This window comes from Eumetopias jubatus, unplaced genomic scaffold (assembly GCF_037043125.1).
Source record: "Eumetopias jubatus isolate StellerSeaLion01/CBP00866 unplaced genomic scaffold, mEumJub1_p1.0 scaffold_16, whole genome shotgun sequence".
NCBI classification, from domain to species: domain Eukaryota; kingdom Metazoa; phylum Chordata; class Mammalia; order Carnivora; family Otariidae; genus Eumetopias; species Eumetopias jubatus.
Genome location: NW_028274822.1, coordinates 83,625,330 through 83,646,474, shown reverse-complemented (window position 1 = coordinate 83,646,474; position 21,145 = coordinate 83,625,330). Strand labels below are relative to the sequence as shown.

General features: G+C 48.5%; 1 protein-coding gene across 3 annotated transcripts in view; it reads left to right on the top strand.

Annotated features, from left to right (window-relative positions):
* Positions 1-21,145, top strand: part of RPH3A (rabphilin 3A) — a 65,168-nt gene extending 44,023 nt beyond the window's left edge. For all 3 annotated transcript variants that reach the window (XM_028116679.2, XM_088019291.1, XM_028116680.2), the window contains 9 exons: positions 148-227; positions 2,913-2,987; positions 4,601-4,710; positions 9,033-9,159; positions 12,429-12,485; positions 13,201-13,355; positions 17,017-17,098; positions 20,113-20,209; positions 21,015-21,145. In XM_028116679.2, coding sequence (XP_027972480.2) covers positions 148-227; positions 2,913-2,987; positions 4,601-4,710; positions 9,033-9,159; positions 12,429-12,485; positions 13,201-13,355; positions 17,017-17,098; positions 20,113-20,209; positions 21,015-21,145 — 914 coding nt within the window. The remainder of the gene's footprint in view (positions 1-147; positions 228-2,912; positions 2,988-4,600; positions 4,711-9,032; positions 9,160-12,428; positions 12,486-13,200; positions 13,356-17,016; positions 17,099-20,112; positions 20,210-21,014) is intronic.

Genomic DNA, 21,145 nt, shown 5'->3' with positions numbered 1-21,145 from the left:
CAGGATGGGGTGTGCAGAGCAGGGACTGAGTCTTCCCCTCTATAGGCTCAATGCCTTGACCAGACTGGGCACATGGTAAGTGCTCAGGAAATGTTTGTTGAATGACTGAACGAATGTTCTCTTTGTTCCTGCCTCCGCCCCCTACAGCCACCCTGGGCGCCCTGGAGTTCAGCCTTCTCTACGACCAGGACAACAGCTCCCTGCACTGCACCATCATAAAAGCCAAGGTAAGTGAGAGGCCAAGCTGGGGACCACTCAGGACGCTCTGGCTTGTCTAGAGGACTTGGGGATGGAATGGGTGACCGGGTCGGCCTGTCTATCTGTGACAGTGACGGTGATGAGAAAGGGGCAGGAATTAGCCATGGGCGCTTTTTTGGGAGGGCTTCCTTCAGGGGTGGTCCCAGGGGGGTTTCACGGTACTGTAGCTGCCTCCCGGGAGTGGAGGCAGCTGGGAGTCAAGGGCAGAGCTGAAATCAGCCCGGCCCCGTCCACAGCCTCTGGAGGGGACCAAAGCAGAGGGGCTGCCTGGTGGCATTGACTTGACAGCTGACAGGCCCACCCAGTGGTTCCTTCTGCTCCTGTGACTATCAGGCTGGAGCAGTGGCCAGAGTGGGGGGTGGGGGGAAACCCATTGTTGCAGATCCTACGACATCTCGCTGCTGCAGGCTCCAGGGGGAGCGAGCCAACTCAACTCAACTCCGGACCCTGAGGAGAGCTGGATGATACCAGTGTACATCCTGGAAAGTAACTGGAGTTTCCCCCACTGCAAATCTGGCCCATGTGGAAGCAGAAACAAGGCTCAGGAAACAGGCTTCCTGGGTTCAAACACTAGCTCCATTGCTCCCCAGCTGTGTGATTTAGGGAAAGTTACTCAACTTCTCTGAGCCCCAGTGTGCCATTTGTAAATCTGGGATAATAATATGCATCTCCCATAAGCATGACTGAGTATTAAGTGTAAGGTGGCCACATGTTCCCGTTTGCCCAGGACAGCCCCTAGCCATGCCTGTGACCTTGCTGGAATAATTAAAAGCTCCCCCTTTCACGCACAAAATGTCCCAGTTTGGATGATAAACGAGGCTAACGCTTAGCACAACTCCCGGATCAACACGCCCAGGGCACATCTTCAGCAGGTTTTGCTGAGCGCCTGTTTTTATCAGTCGCTGTAGCAAGTGCTCACGTGCCCCAAGAGCACAATGAGGTAAGCACATTCATTAGCTCCAGTCATCTTCCTGGGAACTTCAGAGGTAGGGAGCATTATTAGCCCTGTTGATAATACCAATGGGGAAACTGAGTCTCAGGAAGGTTAAAGCCTGAGGTCACACAGCTGGTAGGGGGAGGGCTGGATTTGCGTTCGGATGTAATGGTCTCGCTCTCTGCCATTCAGTCCCCTCCTTCAGCTCCAGAAATGGGGGAAAGCCACGCCATCACTGCCCCCTCGAGACAGGGGAACAGAACACTCACATGCTCTCCGGCTGGGCGGGTGACGGAGATGAGCAAAGTGTGTGAGATGTTCGCTGTGGTAGTAGCTCTGGTAAACCGGCCTGAGCAGGCCCCATACAAAGACGTTCAAATTCAGATTTTTAAAAGCATAGCGTCTGCCAGGTGGCAGCCTTGCAGTAGTCATTCCAGAAACGTTCATTAAGTGCCTACTCTGTACCCGGCACTGCCCTACACGCCGGTGATCCTAGCATGGGCAAGAATTGGCCCTACCCTCGTGGACTCACGTCGGGGAAATGGCCCAGAAACCACTGGCATTTCCTGAGTATTATATACTCTCCAGGGCCTTCCACTATGATCGCATCCCACTTAATCTTCACAGCCACCTATGAGGAAGGTTCTATCATCATTCCCATTTTACAGACGGCAAAGCTGAGGCACAGAGAGATTAAGTGACTTGCCCAGATCACATAGCCAAGAAGTGGCAGAGCTGGGATTTGAACCCATGCAGTCCAGCTCAGGAGCCTCTACTCTTACCCACGAGGCTACTCTGCTAGCTTTCCCCCTTGTCCCCAACTTTGTGGCCTTCTCCCCATTGTCCACACTCACTAGTGCCAGGCCCAGAGCTCACCCTTCACAGGTGAGGTCTCATTTAATCCCCCAAGAACCCCATGAACAGGGGCTGCGATCAGCCCCGCTGAACATATGGGGAAACTGAGGCCCACAAGGTTGCATGGCTTTGGGATTAGTGCTGTGAGAGAGGACAGTGGGAGCCCAGAGGTGGGACACCTGCCCAGCCCTGACACAGGAAGATGGACAGCGTGTGTCTGGGCCCCAGGAATTTTGGGTTGCTCATACTAACAAGCCCAATTTAATTCCTACCGCAGACAAACTCCCTTCCCCCACGGTGTCTCACTTGAGCCTCGTTCAAGCCCAGGGAGGGCGGCCGGACAGACATTGTGATGCCCATTTAGTGGATGGAAGAACTGAGGCCTCAGAAATGAGTGCAGAGGCCAGGGGCAGAACTCAGGTCCCCTTTCCCCAGCTTCTCCTTCTCTCCCATCCTTCTTGTTCTGGAGCATTTCTGTCCATGCTAGGAGTAACAGTCCAGCGTTGATGCAGCAAATCACTGTGTGCCAGGCTGTGTGCCCAGCACTTCACAGGTATAACTGTGTTTAAGTCTTACCACTCCGTGAAGCAGATACCGTTATCCCATTTGACAGATGAGGCAAATGAGGCTCAGAGACTCAGCCTAAAGTCACCCAGCTGGGAAGTGACATGGCCAGGCTCCAAACCCTGTTCGCCTGATTCCAGCATTCTTTCCAAAGATATTTCATTTCCCTTCTGTCTTTGGAAGAGGAAGCACATAGGTGGACCGATGGGCAGGACAGATGCCAGGGGCTGTGCCCATTGCCTGTGACAGTTGAGCACCAGGCCCTCCCGAGGCCCTCATGCTGTTGCCTTTTCTCTTGCAGGGACTGAAGCCCATGGATTCCAACGGCTTGGCTGATCCCTACGTTAAGCTGCATCTCCTGCCGGGAGCCAGCAAGGTACCATATGGCCTGGGCCTCTCGGCAGGCTGGGCACATGGGCCCTGGCAGGTACCCAAGGTTCCCAGCTCAGAACCTGAAATAGGCCCCCTATCTGGCCCCAAACTCCCCTCCTCCCTGAGTGGCAAAGTCCTTGCAAGGGGTGAGGGGTAGACCAGGAGTTACTCTCCCTCAAGGGACAGGCGCTCTGCCCGTTTCTCCAACCCAGAAATGGGGGCTCCAGGGAGCTGCCGAAGGCCAGGAGAGAAGCAGAAGCCCCAATTATGCCATCCACCTGCTCAGATACCTTCAGTGTGTCCCCAGTGCTGACCATGGCTCACCTCCCCCACTCACGTTATGTCCCAACCAAATGCTTTTCATCTCTCTAGGCTGTGGTGCTAAGCACTTGAGAAAATGCTTGTTACTGAGTGAAAATGCACTACTGCCCCGCCCACCTTTCTCTCCCCTTCCAGCTCGCTCACCTGCTTATCACTACCTTGCTCTGGGGAAGGACAATGGAGTTAATTCTCTCTTTGGATGGACCCACTCAGAGCACATGGCTAGACATGAAAGGGTGCTTTCCTGGAGTTTATTTTCTGCTTTGTTGTGTTAATTTGACATGCATGGTACACTGGGGCTCAGAGAGGTTGAGTAACTTTCTCCAAATCACACAGCTGGGGAGCAGCGGAGCTAATGTTTGAACCCAGGAAGTCTGCTTCCTGAGCCTTGCTTCTGCTTCCACATGGGCCAAGCTTGGGGGGGGGGGGAGGGCGGCGGGGGGGGGGCGGGGGCAGGGAACAAGAGTGACTGTACACTTGGTTGCATGATCTTGGGAAAATGGCTGTTAAAAATCTCTGCAAGTATGAAATATGCCCCATAACACAAAGAGGACACACGTGTGTATTCACATATACACTGTCTCTCACTCTTTCTTTCTTTGGATCAAGAAAGGGGAGTCCCTCACCTGACCATGGCCAAACTGTGAAGTGTTTGGCCACTACTCATTCTAACCCCCCAGTGACATTTGCTTCTTTCTCCTCGAGACTCTCTTCTTTGCTCACGCCTGAATCCAAACTGGCATTGCCAAAGCGTCCAGTGAGTCATTTACATGTTAGTATGAATTAGATTTGCTACCAGGCCACCTCTTCTGGATATAGTGCATGTTTAGCTGTCTTTCTTAGAGTAAAATGAAAACCTTGTCCCCTAAGGACTTTCAGGCATGGAGAATGCTATTTGGGGAGACAGAAGAAACCATTTCAATACCCCCCAGAAATTGTTTTTTCACTGCTTATAAGTGGGTGACTCTTTATTTCTGCCTTTCTGGCTTATAAATCATATTTTTTTCTCATGCTTTCTAATCTTAATGGAAAGTTCAAAGAGAGGGCCCAGCACATGGAGGGAGGGGTGGCCCAGTGTCCAGCACTGATGATGGCTGTAGCCAGCATTGGGGATGCCCTCCACTCACTGAGAGCATGCATTTTGGGAGCAACTGAGCCCCCGGATGCTTGTAAGGGGAGTGGACTCCTACATCACCCACCCACCCCTACCCACACACCCCATGTCAACCCAAAGGATGGGGCTGCAGGGCTGGCTTCCCACCAAGGCAGGTATCTGTCCATCTCTCTGGGCTCTAGTCCAACAAGCTTCGTACAAAAACTCTGCGGAACACCCGGAACCCCATCTGGAATGAGACCCTTGTCTATCATGGCATCACAGACGAGGACATGCAGAGGAAGACCCTCAGGTACCTGCCGGGCAGGTGGGCAGAGAGGGGGCTGAGGCCGGGCAGATTAAGACGAGTAGCTACCAGAGGCCACTCTTGAAAACATATCTGCATTGTTTTTTCTTTCTTTTTTACTTCTACAAAAACAACATATGTTTCTGGTAGAAACTTTTGAAAATACAGGCAAACAAAACTCTTAACATCTTGGTGTCTGGACGTTCAGGTTGTGTCTGTATGTATTTACGTATGTGTACAATGTGCAAACATTTCTTATAAAATTAAGTACTCTAAAAACAGACCATTCTAATAATTAATTAGCCTCTCTTACTTAACAATGTATTGATGCCATTTTATATTCTTCTACAGTGTTTTGTTAAACTGCATTTTTAATTATGTAAGTAATAAGTAAATACACTTTTCTTATTTAAAAAAAAAAAAACTTATAGAGGAGGCAAAGTTCCTTTTAAATGTTAGTCCCCAGGGCACCTGGGTGAATCAGTCTGTTAAGCGTCTGCCTTCGGATCAGTCAGGATCCCAGGGTCCTGGGATCGAGCCCCACATCGGGCTCCCTGCTCAGCGGAGAGCCTGCTTCTCCCTCTCCCTCTCCCTCTCCCTCTCCCCCCTGCTCACTCTCTCTCCTGCTCTCTCTCTCCTGCTCTCTCTCTCAAATAAATAAATAAAATCTCTTTTAAAATTAAAAAAAAATAAATGTTAGTCCCCTCCACCAGCCTGGGTCTGCTTCCTCCCTCTGTGAGTGTATGTGTTATTCCTACTACTGTTTACAACATAGTGCGTATCATGCTATATAGATCTCCAACTTGCCTTTTCTCTTAACACTATATTTTGGAGTTACAGCCATGGGAAGACATTTAGATCTGCCTCATATTTGACTGCTTCAGAGTATTACACAGAATGGTTTATCTCAAATTTTTAAAAATGTTTTATAATTAACTATTACAAATGTACAGGAAAGTGTAAACATAATAAGACGAACATCCATAAAGTCAACCCTCAGTCTTTTAGAAAAATCTTAGTATTTTGCTGTATGTGCTTCAGCAACTTAAATTGTTACTATGTTCAAGAAAGAAAGTATTGCAGATGCAGACTGAGGCTCCTCTCGTACACCCCCATCCGCTCCTTCTCTTCTTTCCCCCTCAGGGCCAAACGCCACACTGAATTTTATGGGTGTCATTCCCAAGCATGTTTTATACTTCAGCTACATGATTATGTATCTGTAAACAATGATGGTATTGTCTGGCATGTTTCTAAATTTTTTTAAAGATTTATTTATTAGAGAGAGAGAGAGCATGAGCGTGAGCAGCAAGGAGGGGCAGAGGGAGCGGGAGAATCTCAAGCAGATGCCCCCCTGAGCGCAGAGCCCGACACGGGGCTCGATCTGACCCAAAATCAAGAGTCAGACACTTTAACTGACTGAGTCACCCAGGTGTCCAGGTCTGTTTTAAATTTTATGTAAATGTTTATCAGTTTATTCAGCCAGTGTCCAGTGGAAGGACGTTTGGGTTGTTTCCAGCTTCTCTCTTTTACAAAGTTGCAATGAGCATCCCTTACTCTTTCTTCTGTGCATACTTGTGTTTCCTTAGGGTAGATGCCAAAGGGGAGCGTTTGTTGGATCATAGTAGATCTTTTTTTTTGTTTTTTGTTTTTTTACAAGTCATACAAACTGCTTTTCAAATTGGCGTTCCACGTATATTCTCGCCAGCTATGCTATTACTTTAAGTAAACATTTTTATTGCAGGGTAACAGTCGTTTAGAAAAATGCACACATAAAAACTGCACAGATTGATGAGTTTTTGCAAAGTGAACACACTGCAGTCTGAGAACAGAACCACAGACACCCTGCCCCCGGTACTGTCCCTGTAGTGAGGACCCCCCCCCCAGGGTATTTACTACCCTAACTTCTAAAGAACAATGAACTCAGTCTGGTTTTGTACTTTACATAAAGGGAATGGTACAGCATGACTCTTTTCTGTCTTTTCACTTAATATTGTATTTGTGATACTTGCCCAAGTTGTTGTGTATAGTTGTAGATTAGGGATTCTTGTCACTCTTTTTTTTTTTTTTTAAGATTTATTCATTTATTTTAGAGAGAGAGAGATAAAGAGCAAGAGGCAGAGGGCGAGGGAGAGAGAGCATCCCAAGCAAACTCCCCGCTGAGCACAGAGCCCAATGTGGGGCTCGATCCCATGACCCCAAGATCATGACCTTTGCCAAAATCAAGAGTCTGACGCTCAGCCACCCGGGTGCCTCATCTTGTCACTCTTTACTATCCTATTGTGTGACTATACCACAGTTTTATTTATCCATTCAACTGTTAAGGGACATTTGGTTTGTTTTCATTTGGGGGCTATTATAATAGTACTGCTAGGAACATTCTAGTGACAGTGTATTATGCATGCTTTTCTTCTAGGAGTGTAATGGTTGAATCATAGTGTATGTATATGCTTGGCTTTAGTAGAAACTGACAATTTTCCATAGCGATTGTACCAGATGACACTCCTGCCAGCAATGTACGAGAGTACCCGTTCCTCCACAGCCTCATCAATACTTTGTCATTCTGGTCATTCTGGTGGGTGTGTAGTGGTGTTGCATTATGGTTCTGCCTTTCCCTAATGACTAATTACAACACTGTTTTCCACGTATACAGTTATATTCTTATGGTTATCTCATGATTTTTCTTAAGTAGTCCCCCGTTATCGAATACATATGTTATTTCTGCTTTTTTCACAACTAGAAACAATATGGTGATAAACATCTTTGTAGTTAAATATTTTTGCACTTCTTATGTCTTTGAGATAAATTCCTAGAACTGGCATTATTAGGTCAGAAATGATGATTATTAAGTCTTTGGAGACACATGGCCCTGCAGAGGGATGGGGTTGGTTACATGCTCACCAGCCAAGTAGAGACAACTTCTTTTTCCAGTCCTAAACATTGTGGGACTCAGCCATGAGAGTGCTCTGGCGCTCCAGTGCTTTGAACATTGTTCAACAAATATTGATGGCCAAGGGGGAAGATGCTGTTGGTCCCTGCCTGGCCCCCAGACTGCGTCCCGTGCCTCAGGGAGCCACATCCTTCCTCCCCTTTGGTATATGTCAGGATGAATGATCATGCCGTGGCTGGCCCTTTTGGCCTCCTGAGGGTCCATGACCTGCCCTTTCTGTGTGTACCTCTTTCTACTCACTGCTGTGCAGGGTAGATAACAAAGGACAATATAGTGTTTGAGGTTTCACAGAGACCTGGATTCAAATCCCAGTTCTGCCTCTTACCAGGGGAAAATTATTCCACCTCTCTGGGCCCGTCTCCACTCTAAAGTGAGAAACTCATGTTTACTCGGAGAACAAATTAAAGGAGGAGAGGTTAACTAAGTTCCTGGCCTAACTTTGCAAAAGGTGATGCTCAAATGGCCATAAAAGTATTCCTTTATCACCGGGGAACTAAAAATTAAAACTACAATGAGAGACTATTGCTCCCTCAGAAAGACTAAAATTAAAGACTGACAAAATCAAAGTTAGCAAAAATGAAGAACAACCAGAACTGGTGTGGCTTGCTGGTGGGGGCAGAATGGGTGGAACCAGTCTGGGAAACTAGAAGTTTCTACTGAAGCTAAACTTAGGTGTAGCCCATGACTCAGCATTTCCACCCCTAGCAAGATACACAGTAGAGATAGATCCACGTGCATGCAAAAAGACTCAGACAGGAATGTTCTGGGGCAGTTTTATTCATAATAGCTCAAAGCTAGAAATTGGTCAAAACCAAATGTCCATCCATAGTAGAAGTATTACGGTATGGTTGCACAATGGGATACTATACAGCAGTGAAAAAGACACATTACTACAGACACAAATGAAGCTCACCAACTTAATGCTGAGCAAAAGAAGCCAAGCATAAAAGAAGACATGCCATCTGATTCTACTTGTCCAAAACAAGACAATATGAATCTTGCCAGAGACCAAGAGAGTGGTTATCATTAAGGGAGGTCATGACTATGAGGGACCATGGAGGTCTTCCAGGAGCCAGAATGTTCTATATCTTGATCTGGGTGGTGGTTGCATCGGTGTATGCATATGCAAAAATTTTGTAATTTTTATTACAAATAAAAATTTGCATCTGTAAAATTAAGATGTGGGCACATCACTGCTTGTAAGTTACACTGCAATAAAGAAGGAACATAAAGTAGCTGGGCTAGTGCTCAATAAATAAGAAATTGAAAGATTCCTGTGCACATTGCACATGCCCTGCCAGTATCAATCATAGCTCTTGGTACGTGATATTTGCTCAATATAGGCTCTTCGTTCTCTCCCCATCCCGTATGTTGATCGCAGGATCTCTGTCTGTGATGAGGACAAATTTGGCCATAACGAGTTTATCGGTGAGACCAGATTTTCACTCAAGAAACTGAAGCCCAACCAGAAAAAGAACTTCAATATCTGTCTGGAGCGGGTGATCCCGGTGAGTGCCTTTGCCCCAAGGATGCAATGGGGGAGAAGAGTTTGGGGGTTGAGAGCCTTCCTCTGGGCCTGCAAAGGGGATGATAGATCTGCAGGGTGCTCCACGGTAGAGGCAGGAGGGAGATTTCAGGTCAGAGCGTGGCGGCTGCATCCCAGTTCTGCCTTTCACCAACCCTGTGCCGGCATCACTTCTGACGTCACAATCCTCCTCAGTGCAATTGGGAAGGGCAGTGTGCTGTGGCAGCCTGGGTTCAAAGCCTGGCTCTGCCACTTTCCTGTTCCCTGCCTTGGCCAAGGCTCTGAACTCTCCTGAGCTTCGGTTTTTCTTGTCTACAAAATGGGCGTTTTAACAGGACCTGCGCCAGAGGAGGGTTGTATGAAAGACAGAATCAGAACAGAACCTAGTGTCTAATAAGCACTCATAAATTAACTGTTGTTATCGTGGAAAATAATTCTGCCTGACCCGCTTGTCAGTCACGAATTCATAAAGCACCATGCTGATCAACAGGAGGCAAGGTCGAGTAGTGCTTAAGAGCATGGGCTCTGGAGCCAGACTCCCTGGGTCTGAATCTCAGGCTCTGCCACTTATAGTATCATCTGAGCCAAATTATTTCACCTCTCTAGGCCTTAGTTTTCTCATCTGCAAAATGGAATCATGTAGCAAGTACCAACTTCATAGAGTCTTTTAAGGCTTAATGTGAGAGCCCATATAAAACGTTGGAGCTGTTACCGTTAGGGGTGGTACTCACCTTTTGGGAAAGAACAGGAACCAAACTGAGGCTCTTCAGTTGGGCCATACCTTGGAATCAACCGGAGATTTTTATTTCTATTTTTTAAAGTTTAATGTATTTTAATAACCAACTTACGGGAACAGCACAAGAGACAGACAACATTAAAAACAGGTATTTGCAGGCAGGACAACTCAGAAAACTACAGTGAATATCCATCCATTCACTGGGACCTACTGCATGATAAAAACGCCACAAACACCGATTAGCTGCCATTGATAAGAAATTTCCTTGTTTAAAAAAAAAACAAAAACAAAACAGGGGCGCCTGGGTGGCTCAGTCATTAAGCATCTGCCTTCGGCCCAGATCATGATCCCAGGGTCCTGGGATCGAGTCCCACTTCGGGCTCTTTGCTCAGCAGGGAGCCTGCTTCTCCCTCTCTCTCCCTCTGCTTGTGCTCTCTCTGTCAAATAAATAAAATCTTTAAAGAAAAAAAAAAATGCTGGCACTGTCCAGAAAAAAAATGTAGCAGGTCTATTTATCATGGTCATAAAGTTGAACCTGCTGAAAAGTGTCCACAGGTACGGGACTTGCATTCATGCCTTAGGTCCCCACATTTGTGAAAAATTCACAAACAAATGAAAACGGAAACACTGTCCATACCTGATTTCTGTCCCCTGTTTTTCCACTGGCAATCATTACTTAGTACCTTTTAACCCTAGGGAAAAGAAAATATCGAAAGTTCAGAACTACCAATAACAGGAAGACTTTTTTTTTTTTTTTTTTTAAGAACGAAACATTTTCCATCATAGTGGAGCCTTAAGCACGTTTCCACATGTGCGGCGTGCTCGCTGGTTGTCTTTGGGCACAGCCCTTACATGTTTGGCATGGAGAACACACAGACTGGTGTCTTCAAAAAAACCCAGCAGGGAGGCCTCCAGAGCTGCACTCTGGATGCGCAGATTGTTTTGCAGTCCTGAGCAGTTGCCCGCCCCTGACGCTGGAAAGGGAGTTTGTGCCTCCAAAGTTCAGTGGATTTCTGATAACGTCTGATTTCACGGAGAGGCAGCTGTGCCCGGACTGTAAGGATGAGGTTCCTTCAGCCCTTGGGTAGAGGGCGCGGTCTGGTGAGCAGCAATTTGCCAGCAGTATGAGCCTCGGCCCAGACGCCTCCTCACTTCCCCTCCTTCTCCGTGGCTGGCATGCAGGGAACCAGAGGCCGCCCGGACCCGGCAGAGTGAGCCATGGTGGCACAGCCCCAGCTGCAAGGGCAGGTCTCAACTGGAGATAAACCAGCGCTTTACAAACTCAGATTTGTGTGGATCTCCCTGGAGATCCTGACTTAGTGAGGTAGGGTGGAACCCAGCAATCTGTTTTAGAGATAATCCAATCAACCCCTTTTACAGATGGGCCACCTTGCGCCCGGAGAGGGGAGCGGGCTGCCAAGGTCATACCACAAGTCCGTGACTGTGCTCTCAGGCGGCAGCCAGAGCCCAGCTCTCCTGCAGGGCGCCTGCTCCCCGAGGGGACGCCGTCGCGGGCAGGAGGGGCCAGCCTGCAGCATCCTCCCACCAGAGGGCCGGCCGGAGGATGGAGTGTCTGTGTGGCACACCATATTTGTATAGCACTGGAAGACAGGACAAGAAAAATTGCAAGGAGCAATTTACACCAAATGCCAGGCTCCAAATAAATTGTTTACAGACAATCCTACGAGTGAGGCATTTTCTCTGGATCTTTGCCTGTAACAGCTGCTTCTTCAGGCCCCCTCTTCTCTCCCTCATTCAGTGAGTCCAGCTGGTCAGGACAGTGTCCAGGGCCCCCCTGGGTTTTCAGCTCCTGAGTTTGTGCATCTTGCTGTGGGGGATGCAGCCAGCCCCAGAGGCACGGAGGTGGCAGCACAGGCAGAGCAGCCACAGGACCCTGCTGATCATCTTCTTTTGTTCTTTGCCCTTACCCTTCCCACCACCAACTACCCCCACATGCCCCACCAAGGGCAGGGGCCTCGTAAGTGCTTCCCCTCCCCTCTGGATCTCAGTTTTCCTCATCCCTAAAGTGGGGAGGTTGGACTTAGCCAGTGGTTTTCACATAGTGTTGCCCAGAGCACTAGAATCCCGCAGAAGAACCTTAGGAGCCACAGGCCAAGAAGTATCTGTTGGCTCAGACCCCAGGACCCCTGTGCCACTTCTACCAGACCAGATGAAATCTTACCCGTTTTGTGTATGGGGGGCTCTGCCACTTGTTGGCTGTGTGACCTTGGGCAAGTGGCTTAACCACTCTGGTCCTCAGTGTTCTCATCTGTAAAATGGGTTAGTAATACACCCTACATCGTAGGCTGGTGTGCATTAACATAGCCTGTGCAATGGTTAACATTATATAAATTTTATCTAAAAGGGGAAAAGCTGGAGGGCCACAGAAGCTTGGAGAGCCCACCCTCATGGCTCTGGATGCTAGTGGAAGGGTGAGGGTTTTCTCGTCCTTCTTATGTAGGGAGATGAGCCTCATAGACTCATGGTACCTTTCCTTTCCGGTTCCTTCCCCTTAGATGAAGCGTGCCGGGACCACTGGGTCAGCCCGAGGCATGGCCCTTTATGAGGAGGAGGTGAGCACTGAGCGGGTATTGAAGCCACGGTCGGGACCCACCATTTCTCTTTGCTCTCCCTCCCGGCCCCTTCCTTATTCTTTCTCCTAAAACCACTTGTCTGTCAGTTTACCAGGAGAGAGGTACCCTTGCCCGAGGCATTCGAACACAAGACCAAGTGGATGTTCCTCCCACCTGGAGCCCCCACCTTGGGGCCGGCCACCCTCTCACACCCAAGACACACCCTTGAGTTCCCCTGCTTCGTTGGCTAAGCTCTGCTGGCCGTTCTGCAGGACCAGAGCGATGCCACTCTCCTTCCCTCTGTGGTGACGTGGAGGCTGGGGTTGGGCTACACGTGTGCGCTCTTTGCCCAGGTCCTTCCTGCGACCCCAGGGACTATAATTGTGAGAAGCCTGGTTGACTCCGGCAAATCTGAGCTCAGAGTCAGAGTGCAAGCAGGGTCCAGCCCCACCTATGATCACTCAGGGCTCTGTCCATGTCCAAGTCAGAGTAAAGTCCCCCATGTGCCTTAGATTTTCACCAGTGTTGCTGTCACCACTTGCTGGTCCCTGGAGACTGGAGACTGGGGGCATCTGCTGTCCGTGGTGCGGGGGGGGGGGGGGCAGCTCCTCTTCCTCGCCCCAGGCTCCTCCCTAATACTAGCCATCCATCCAGTTGTCTGACCCCCTCCCCTTCCTAGGCCCATTTCTCCTACTTTTCTTTTCTCCTACTGCAGCAGGTGGAACGTATTGGCGACACAGAGGAACGTGGCAAGATCTTGGTGTCCCTCATGTACAGCACACAGCAGGGGGGCCTCATTGTGGGCATCATACGCTGCGTGCACCTGGCCGCCATGGACGCCAATGGCTACTCAGATCCATTCGTCAAGCTGTGAGTCACTGGGACTGTGAATGGACCCCAGAGGGGGTCCTAGATCCTTGCAAAGGGAGAACCAGAGAGCTTCCCCAAGATCATTGCACATTGAGTCCCAGAGAGGGAAATGAGCCTGCCCAAGGTCACACAGCTAGACAATGCCCAGACCTGGCTAGAGCGTGAGTCTGGAGTCTCAGACCGTCAGACTCGTGTGTCACTCGCCCATATGAGGAGCTTCGGAGCTCTGTCCCCTCCGATGGGAGAAAGGCAGTCGGCAAGGTTGCAGTGATCCCATTTGGAGCCCCCTGGAATCATCAGCATGTCCCTCCAGCAGTCCAGAGCGCCTCCGCCAAAGAAGCAATCCAGTTTTTCCCAGTGCAATCTGGAAATGCTCAAAGAAAAGGCCTTAGACTTTGGATTATTCCCAGAATCTCCACCATGGGGAGTCAGAGAGTCGTGTTAGCTGTGTTAGTCCAGGGCCTCTGGACGGCTGCCAAGATGGGATTCAGCAGACCAGGGCTTCACTAGTGCAAATGCCTGAGTGAGGGAGACGGGACACCTGCTAGACCGCCATGCGAGTCTCACTCACGTGAGCGGAGGGGAGAGACGGGGTCCGGTGGCTGCAGCCTGGATGCAAGTTCAGCAAGGCCGTCAGAGTCCTCAAGGCCAAAACCAGCCCTCAGACGAGTCCCAGGGCGCCTAGGAGCAGAACCACCCTAATACTCCTGCCACCTTCAGTCCTCAGCGTGGCACGAGCGTGGCTGGGTTTCCAGGGGCAGCAGCTGGGGCCTCGGTCAGTGATGCTGTAGCTGGAGGTCCGCCTGGCACATTCTCATGGCCATCACTGAATCAGGTGTGGCTCCCACTCCCCTCTCTGCCCCCTGCAGCTCTATAACTATAAACAAGTTATCCTAACCTCTCTGAGCCTCAGATTCTTCACTGGCATAACAGACAGTAGCTCCACTTACGTCCAAGAATGGGCACAAGGCTCAAGGCTCAAATAAGATACCATATAGAAAGCAATTAGAAATGTGCCCGGTACAGTAATGTTTGGCCTACTCTTCAAGAGAACTCTGCATTGCCTTGTGGCAGCTAAGTGTGTGTTTCTATGGATATGATTGAAAGCTTGAGCTCTGGATCCAGACTGCCTGGATTTGAATCTTAAGAACCAATAGTCTTCAGTATTCTCTAACTGTGTGACCTTTGCCTAGTGCCTTCACGTCTCTGGGCCTCGATATCCTCATCTGTAAAATGGGAAGAGTGATATTGAGCATTAGGTTCTACCCTCCAAGAAGCAGAGTCCAAGGCTAAATGAGATGTGCAAGAGATTTACTGGGGGGAAATGCCCGTGAAGAAAAACTGAGAGGGAGCCAGAGGAGGACCGTAGGGAAAGCAGGTGGGGAGGGGGAGGGGCCCAGGAGGACGGTTGGGCAGGAAGTGTCTTAGATTGCAGTACAGTTCTGAGGAAGTTTCAGCGCAGGTGAGGGGGCATCCTTGAGCGCAAAGCCTGCATCTCCCACGGGGGCTGCCTCTTGTCCTCACCTGCCCAGGTGCTGGCTGGGAACCCGGGGCCCGTGCAGCCACAGCGAGAACATAGTGGTGAATTCGGAGCCCAGCCACCTTGTCAGTCCATTTTGCCCCCTGCAGTTGGAGATCTGAGAGAAGCATTGTCATGGGGTCTGGTACCCAGTAAGTGCTCAGTAAGCATCTGCCATTACGGTTCTAAATCACTAGCCCTGCTGTTCCTACTCATGGCAAAGAGTGTTTATTGAGGTTCCCTCCAGCTCGGGAGACATTCCCTCCCAACGACTCCCTCTCATAATAGAAAGCAGTGCTCCCCTTCAGGTCATGGCTACAAAATCAGGCCAGGGCAGACTTTGCTTTGGATTTTCTTTGGACGAGGATTTAGTGAACAAAAGAACACATGAGTCAGGGATGAATTTGATTTCTAGGAGTAATTGGGTTTTGTTTTCTCGTATGGTCCAATAAGGAAAATTAGCTCACGGGCTGCTGTTCTGCACTCTGTTACATCCCAGCCACAGGCAGACTGTTTTTCTTAAATAATTCTCCCTACCACCCCTTCTCCCATCCACCCAATCCCTGCAGAAGAAGGAGCGTTGCTGTGGTCACCGGGAAAACAGCTGCCCTGGTGGCCGGTGTGGAAAGGCTAACAGGAGGCCGCTAATCAGTCAAAGATCAAATTAAGATTTTTAAAATCAGAATTGCCCTTTGTCTTTGCTCAGCACTTCACATGGTTCAGTCCCCCCTTTGCGTCCCTTCTTTAAAACTGTCCTCAAGGGGCGCCTGGGGGGCTTAGTGGGTTAAGCATCTGCCTTCGGCTCAGGTCATGATCCCAGCGTCCTGGGATGGAGCCCCACATGGGGGCATGGTGGTGGTGATGGGGGGTTCCTGTTCATCGGGGAGCCTGTTTCTCCCTCTCCCTCTGCTGCTCCCCCTGCTTGTGTGTTCTCTCTCTCTCTCAAATAAATAAATAAATAAAATAAAATAAAATAAAATAATAAAATTGTCCTCAAGGGCAGTGGGAGGTACAGGCTTCCAGTCATAGAATGAATGAGTCACAGGGATAAAGGCACAGCAGAGGGAACATCATCAATGGCATTGCAATAATGTTGCATGGGGACAGATGGTGACTACCCTTGTGGTGAGCACAGCTTAAGTATCGACTTGTCAAGTCACTGGGTTGTACACCTGAAGCTAATGTAACACTGCATGTCCACTCTGGTTCAATAAAAACAAAGCAAATGATCCTCAAAAGCAGTTCTGTAAGTGAGGAAAAAAAGTGTTTGCCCTCTTTACAGATTGGGAAACTGAGGCATGCCGCAGCTACACTTAGGTTCAAAGTTGCACAGCTAGTGACAGCTTTAAGGAGAATCTGAATGTCCCAACTCTTTGGAGTTTCTGGCCCATTTGATTTATTTGCCCAGAGAGTACTGATCGAGCACCTACTATGTGCCAGGCATTGTGCCTACACTGGGGAAGAGCTGTCTAGGCAGAGGAAATGGTATGTGCAAAGGCCCTGGGGTGGAAAGGAGAGTGAATGGGGAGTCAGGTGAAGAGCATAACACAAGAGCAGGCTGGGCTGGAGCAAGGACCTGATCATATGGAGCCTTAACAGCCACATCAAGGATTTTGAACTTTACCCAGAGATCAAAGGGGAGCCACTGAACAGTTTTGAGGAGGATTAATTGTTATCAGATTTGCATCTTCTCCTTTCTGTCTATACAGTCACCGCCTCCCCAGGACTTGGGGGCAGCCTAAAGGGTAATCGTGCCACTCTAGGCACTACTCTCCAGGCTTTCAGTGTGATCCATTGGGACCGAGTACTAGCTAAGAGCACAGACTCCAGAGGCAACCACTGGGTTGAGTCCCCAGCTGTGTGATCTGAGGCACATGTCTCAACTTCTCTGGGTGCTCAGTTTCCTTGCCTGTGAAATGGGCAGTTGGAGCTCTACCACCGAGGGGTTGTTGAGAATGAAATACCCCGCACGTGCTTAGACCAGTGCCTGTTGCTGCTCTCATGCACATTGGCCATTGTTAATGTTGACTCATTTTCTGATTTGTTCAATTATTCTCCTGACATGGGAGGGAGACTTTGGGGTCAAGAGGCTGATCTTATTCATTAAACTTCCTCCACAATAGCATCTCTGTCTCCTCTCAGCTGGCTGAAACCAGACATGGGAAAGAAAGCCAAACACAAGACTCAAATAAAGAAGAAAACCTTGAATCCTGAGTTTAATGAGGTAAGGCTTCCTCACTTTTGTCATGCTCTGAGATATTTCCTGTGAGAGAGGAACAGGCTCCCTACTAGAATGTTACAAAGCACATCAAAGAAGTTTTCTCTTGGGGCGCCTGGGTGGCATAGTCAGTTGAGCGTCCGACTCTTAGCTTCAGCTCAGGTCATGCTCTCGCGGCCGTGGGACTGAGCCCCACGTCGGCTCCCTGCTCAGTGCGGAGTCTGCTTCAGATTCTTTCTCCCTCTCCCTCCCCACTCTGTCGCTCCCTGGTCATGCTCTCTCTCTCTAAAATGAATAAATAAAATCTTTTTTTTTTTTTAAGTTTTCTCTCATAGGTCCACTTGAATTATCTAAAGGATAGGTAATGAGTTCCTTGTCACCAGAGGGAATCAAGCCCAAGACAAAAGCCTGTAGATGAGCAGTGTCATAGGAAGAAGCTGCATTTGGAGACAGATTGAATGAAATCATTTCCGATGTCTAGTAGTCTGTGGTCCTGAAATTTGAAGAAATAAATAGGGGTAGTGATGCCTTTTACCAGTCACCCAGTTGACACTGCCCTCTCTCCCTCACTCCCCATGTCTGTCCTGGGCCTCAAGTCCACTATCTACATACCCATTGAATTGTGCCCCTTCCTGTTGTCTCACTGTTACTTGAGCATTTCATGTCTGGACCATTGCAGTAGACTTCCTGACTCACTTCCTTGTGTTCGGCCCATCCTCACATAAGCATGAGCTTTCTAAAGAACAAATCTGAATTTTTCATCCCCGTTGCTTAACCCAGCAATGGCTCCGTAACTTCTTAGTGTGACAGTCAGGCCCTTTCAAACTCACGTCCCACCCCTGCCCCATCTCGCACTCCCCTCCTCAAGTCACTCTAACTTGACACGGGTCCTTGGTACATCTCTTAGCCTTTGCGCTTGCTGCTCCCTTTTCCTGGACCTCCATCTTTCTCTTTTCCTCTCTGGCAGACTCCTAGTCATCCCTCAAGGGTCAGTGTGTTATAACCCCTGCAGGCTTTACGTGTCCCTGCATCTCATGTTGTCCCCCTGGATTTCAGTTATTTGTTGACAAGCTGTCATATACGGGGGGGTCCAGAAATATCCACTGAATGTAGTGATCTGATGTCAGATCAGAATCAGCTAGCACTGGTTTTTACCAAATGTTGGAAAGTGGACCAAGAAAACTACAATACAGTGTGCTCTGTGTTGTTTTGCTTTTGAAATGCATGTGCCCATATGAGCATGCATGGAGAAAGTTCTTTGTAAACAGAGCTCAGAGCATCACTGGCCAGTAGTTCAATGCATCGTATTCCCAGGTCCCTCCTTCAGCTGGACCCCTAATGTCCCAACTCTGACTCCTGAATTTTGAGTAAGGAGCCAACGACCGCTGTCACTGAAGAAGAAATCCAAATAGCCAATAAGCCTCATTAGCAATAGAGAAGATACGAAACAAGGCCAGACACTGGATCTCATCACAAACTGGCACAAAAATATTGTAAAATGTTGGTACCTGGTGCTGGTGAGCCTGTGGGGAAATGTACACACCATGGGTAAGAGAACAAACCGGTCCAACTTCCTAAAGGATGTTTGTCAAATTGCTCCAAAAGCCTTAACATTTTAAAATTTAAATGCCATTTATTTGAGGAACAGGGAATAGAGTCACATACCTGAAAATTCCAAAAGTACCAAAGGGTATCCAGTCAAAAATCCTCCTCCCTTCCCAGCCTCTGTCACCTACTTCTCTTCTTCTGAAGCAACTTTCAGGATTTATAAATATACAAGACAAATATGTATGTAGCCAGCTTTCTTACTGGTCACAAATGGCATCATGGTGTACATCCACTGCTCTCTATCTTAAAACTGTACAAACTCAGGGGCGCCTGGGTGGCTCAATCATTAAGCGTCTGCCTTCGGCTCAGGTCATGATCCCAGGGTCCTGGGATCGAGCCCCGCATCGGGCTCCTTGCTCAGCGGGGTGTCTGCTTCTCCCTCTCCCTCTGCCCCTGCTTGTGCTCCCTCTCTCGCTGTGTCTCTCTCTGTCGGATAGATAGAATCTTTAAAAAAACAAAAAAAAAAAACTTTACAAACTCGGAGATACATGTCTCCAGAATTTATCCTAAACAAATTATCATGGATTCACACAATGACTGAGTTGCAAGGGTGCCTTTTATCATATCATTAATGGTAGTGGAAGGTTGGAAACAACCTAAATACTCAGTTGTTGGGCATTAGGTTAAGGGACAGCTACACAACAAGCATTAAATGAAACCAGAAAGATACTGGCTAACACGCTAAGTTGGTTTTTTACCATATGTTCTAAAATGGGAAAAGAAGATTGTCACAATGCAGCATATTTATATTATACTTTATATAATATTCAGATGTTTAATATTCAAATTAATATCCATATTAACTTTTGAAAACATATATTAATGTGGTCACACATGGGGAATGTTGACAGTGGCTATTCTGGGGGATAGGTAGATGACAGGCTTTGGGGGTTGGGTTTTATTTGATTTTATTTTAGCTTCCTCATTTGTTTTAACAATGAACATGAATGAATTTTACAGTTAGGCGGAAAAGTTATGTAAAAAGTCAGATTGTCTGGAAACCTAAGCGCCTATCCTTCACGTCAGTCTCCGTGCCCTCAACTACCCTTAATCTCTAAATGATGGAGAGGGGAAAACCCACTTCAGAAGCTACCAGAATGGAAGGACTGAATTCACAGCCATTTGCCTTCAAGGAAACCTGACCAGGAGCAGCTCTCTTAGAAAAACCCCATCAGCCTTCCTGATTTTAGAGAGTCACTGAAACGTGAATTACAGGGCTGGAGAGACTTTGTTATACAGAGTGTTTGTTGAAAGGGGATTGTTAGTCCTGGCGTAAAAGCTCCAGCAGGAGGGCCCCCTTGCTCCTAGATGCCCAGTTCAGGGGCCTCCCCTTGGTCCGGCTCAGCCTCTTAGTTTCTGATGCTGAAGGCTCAGAACCCTCCCAATCACCTGTCTTTCTCTGCTGCATCCAGGAGTTTTTCTATGACATCAAACATGGTGACCTGGCGAAGAAGTCCCTGGACATCTCGGTCTGGGACTATGACATCGGCAAGTCCAACGATTATATCGGTGAGTGCTCCTGGCTCCCAGAGAAAAGCCCATCCTCCCAGGAGAGAAGAGCCTTAAGGATTCAGGCTTCTCTTGGAGGGTTCAGGGCACTCTGTGTGTTTTGGTGGCCGCATTGTCCAAACACGTACTGATCTGGGTCCAATTTGGGGATGCTTTTATAGGAAAGGGCTTACAAAGCTGGGTGACTGGGTCATGGTTGGTTATTTGCTGAACAGATCACCTCCAGTGGATAATCAAATCACAGAGGAGAGTGGGGTCTGTGGCCTCAGAAAGTAGGGTGCAAAGGAAGCCCCCTTAATCAATTTGCGAGTCCTGGAGGAAGATTCTAGTTTTCCCAGCTCCCCTTCAAATGATGAGGAAGAGCAGTCATTAAAGATAGAGCAGGGAGGGCACTCCAGGCAAGGGACACAGCATAAGCAAAGGTGTGGAGGCAGGACTGGACAGGGTGGCCAAGCTGACCCTTTGGAAATAGACAAGGGGTACCCAGACGTAGTGGGAGACAAGTTTCGGTGAGTGCGGTGGTGACTTACAAAAGGTCTTAAAAAAATGAGACCGTGAAGCTACAACTTAATGCTCCAATAGGGAGCCATGGCAGGTTCTTGAGTAGCTAGTGTGCACACAGAGAAGGCCAGGAGTAATAACAACATCCTAACAACAGCCCTCCATGAAGAAGGACCCCAGGTTGCTGGAGGGGTCCCTGCTGGTGGCAGTTTTTCCCCAACTAAACATTTGGATCCAGAATGAGAGTCCCATGCATAACCTCCACTCTGACCACCTCCCTCTCTCTCCCCATCTTGTCTTCCAGGAGGCTGCCAGCTGGGGATCTCGGCCAAAGGAGAACGCTTAAAACACTGGTACGAGTGTCTGAAAAACAAGGACAAGAAGATTGAGCGCTGGCACCAGCTACAGAACGAGAACCACGTGTCAAGCGATTAG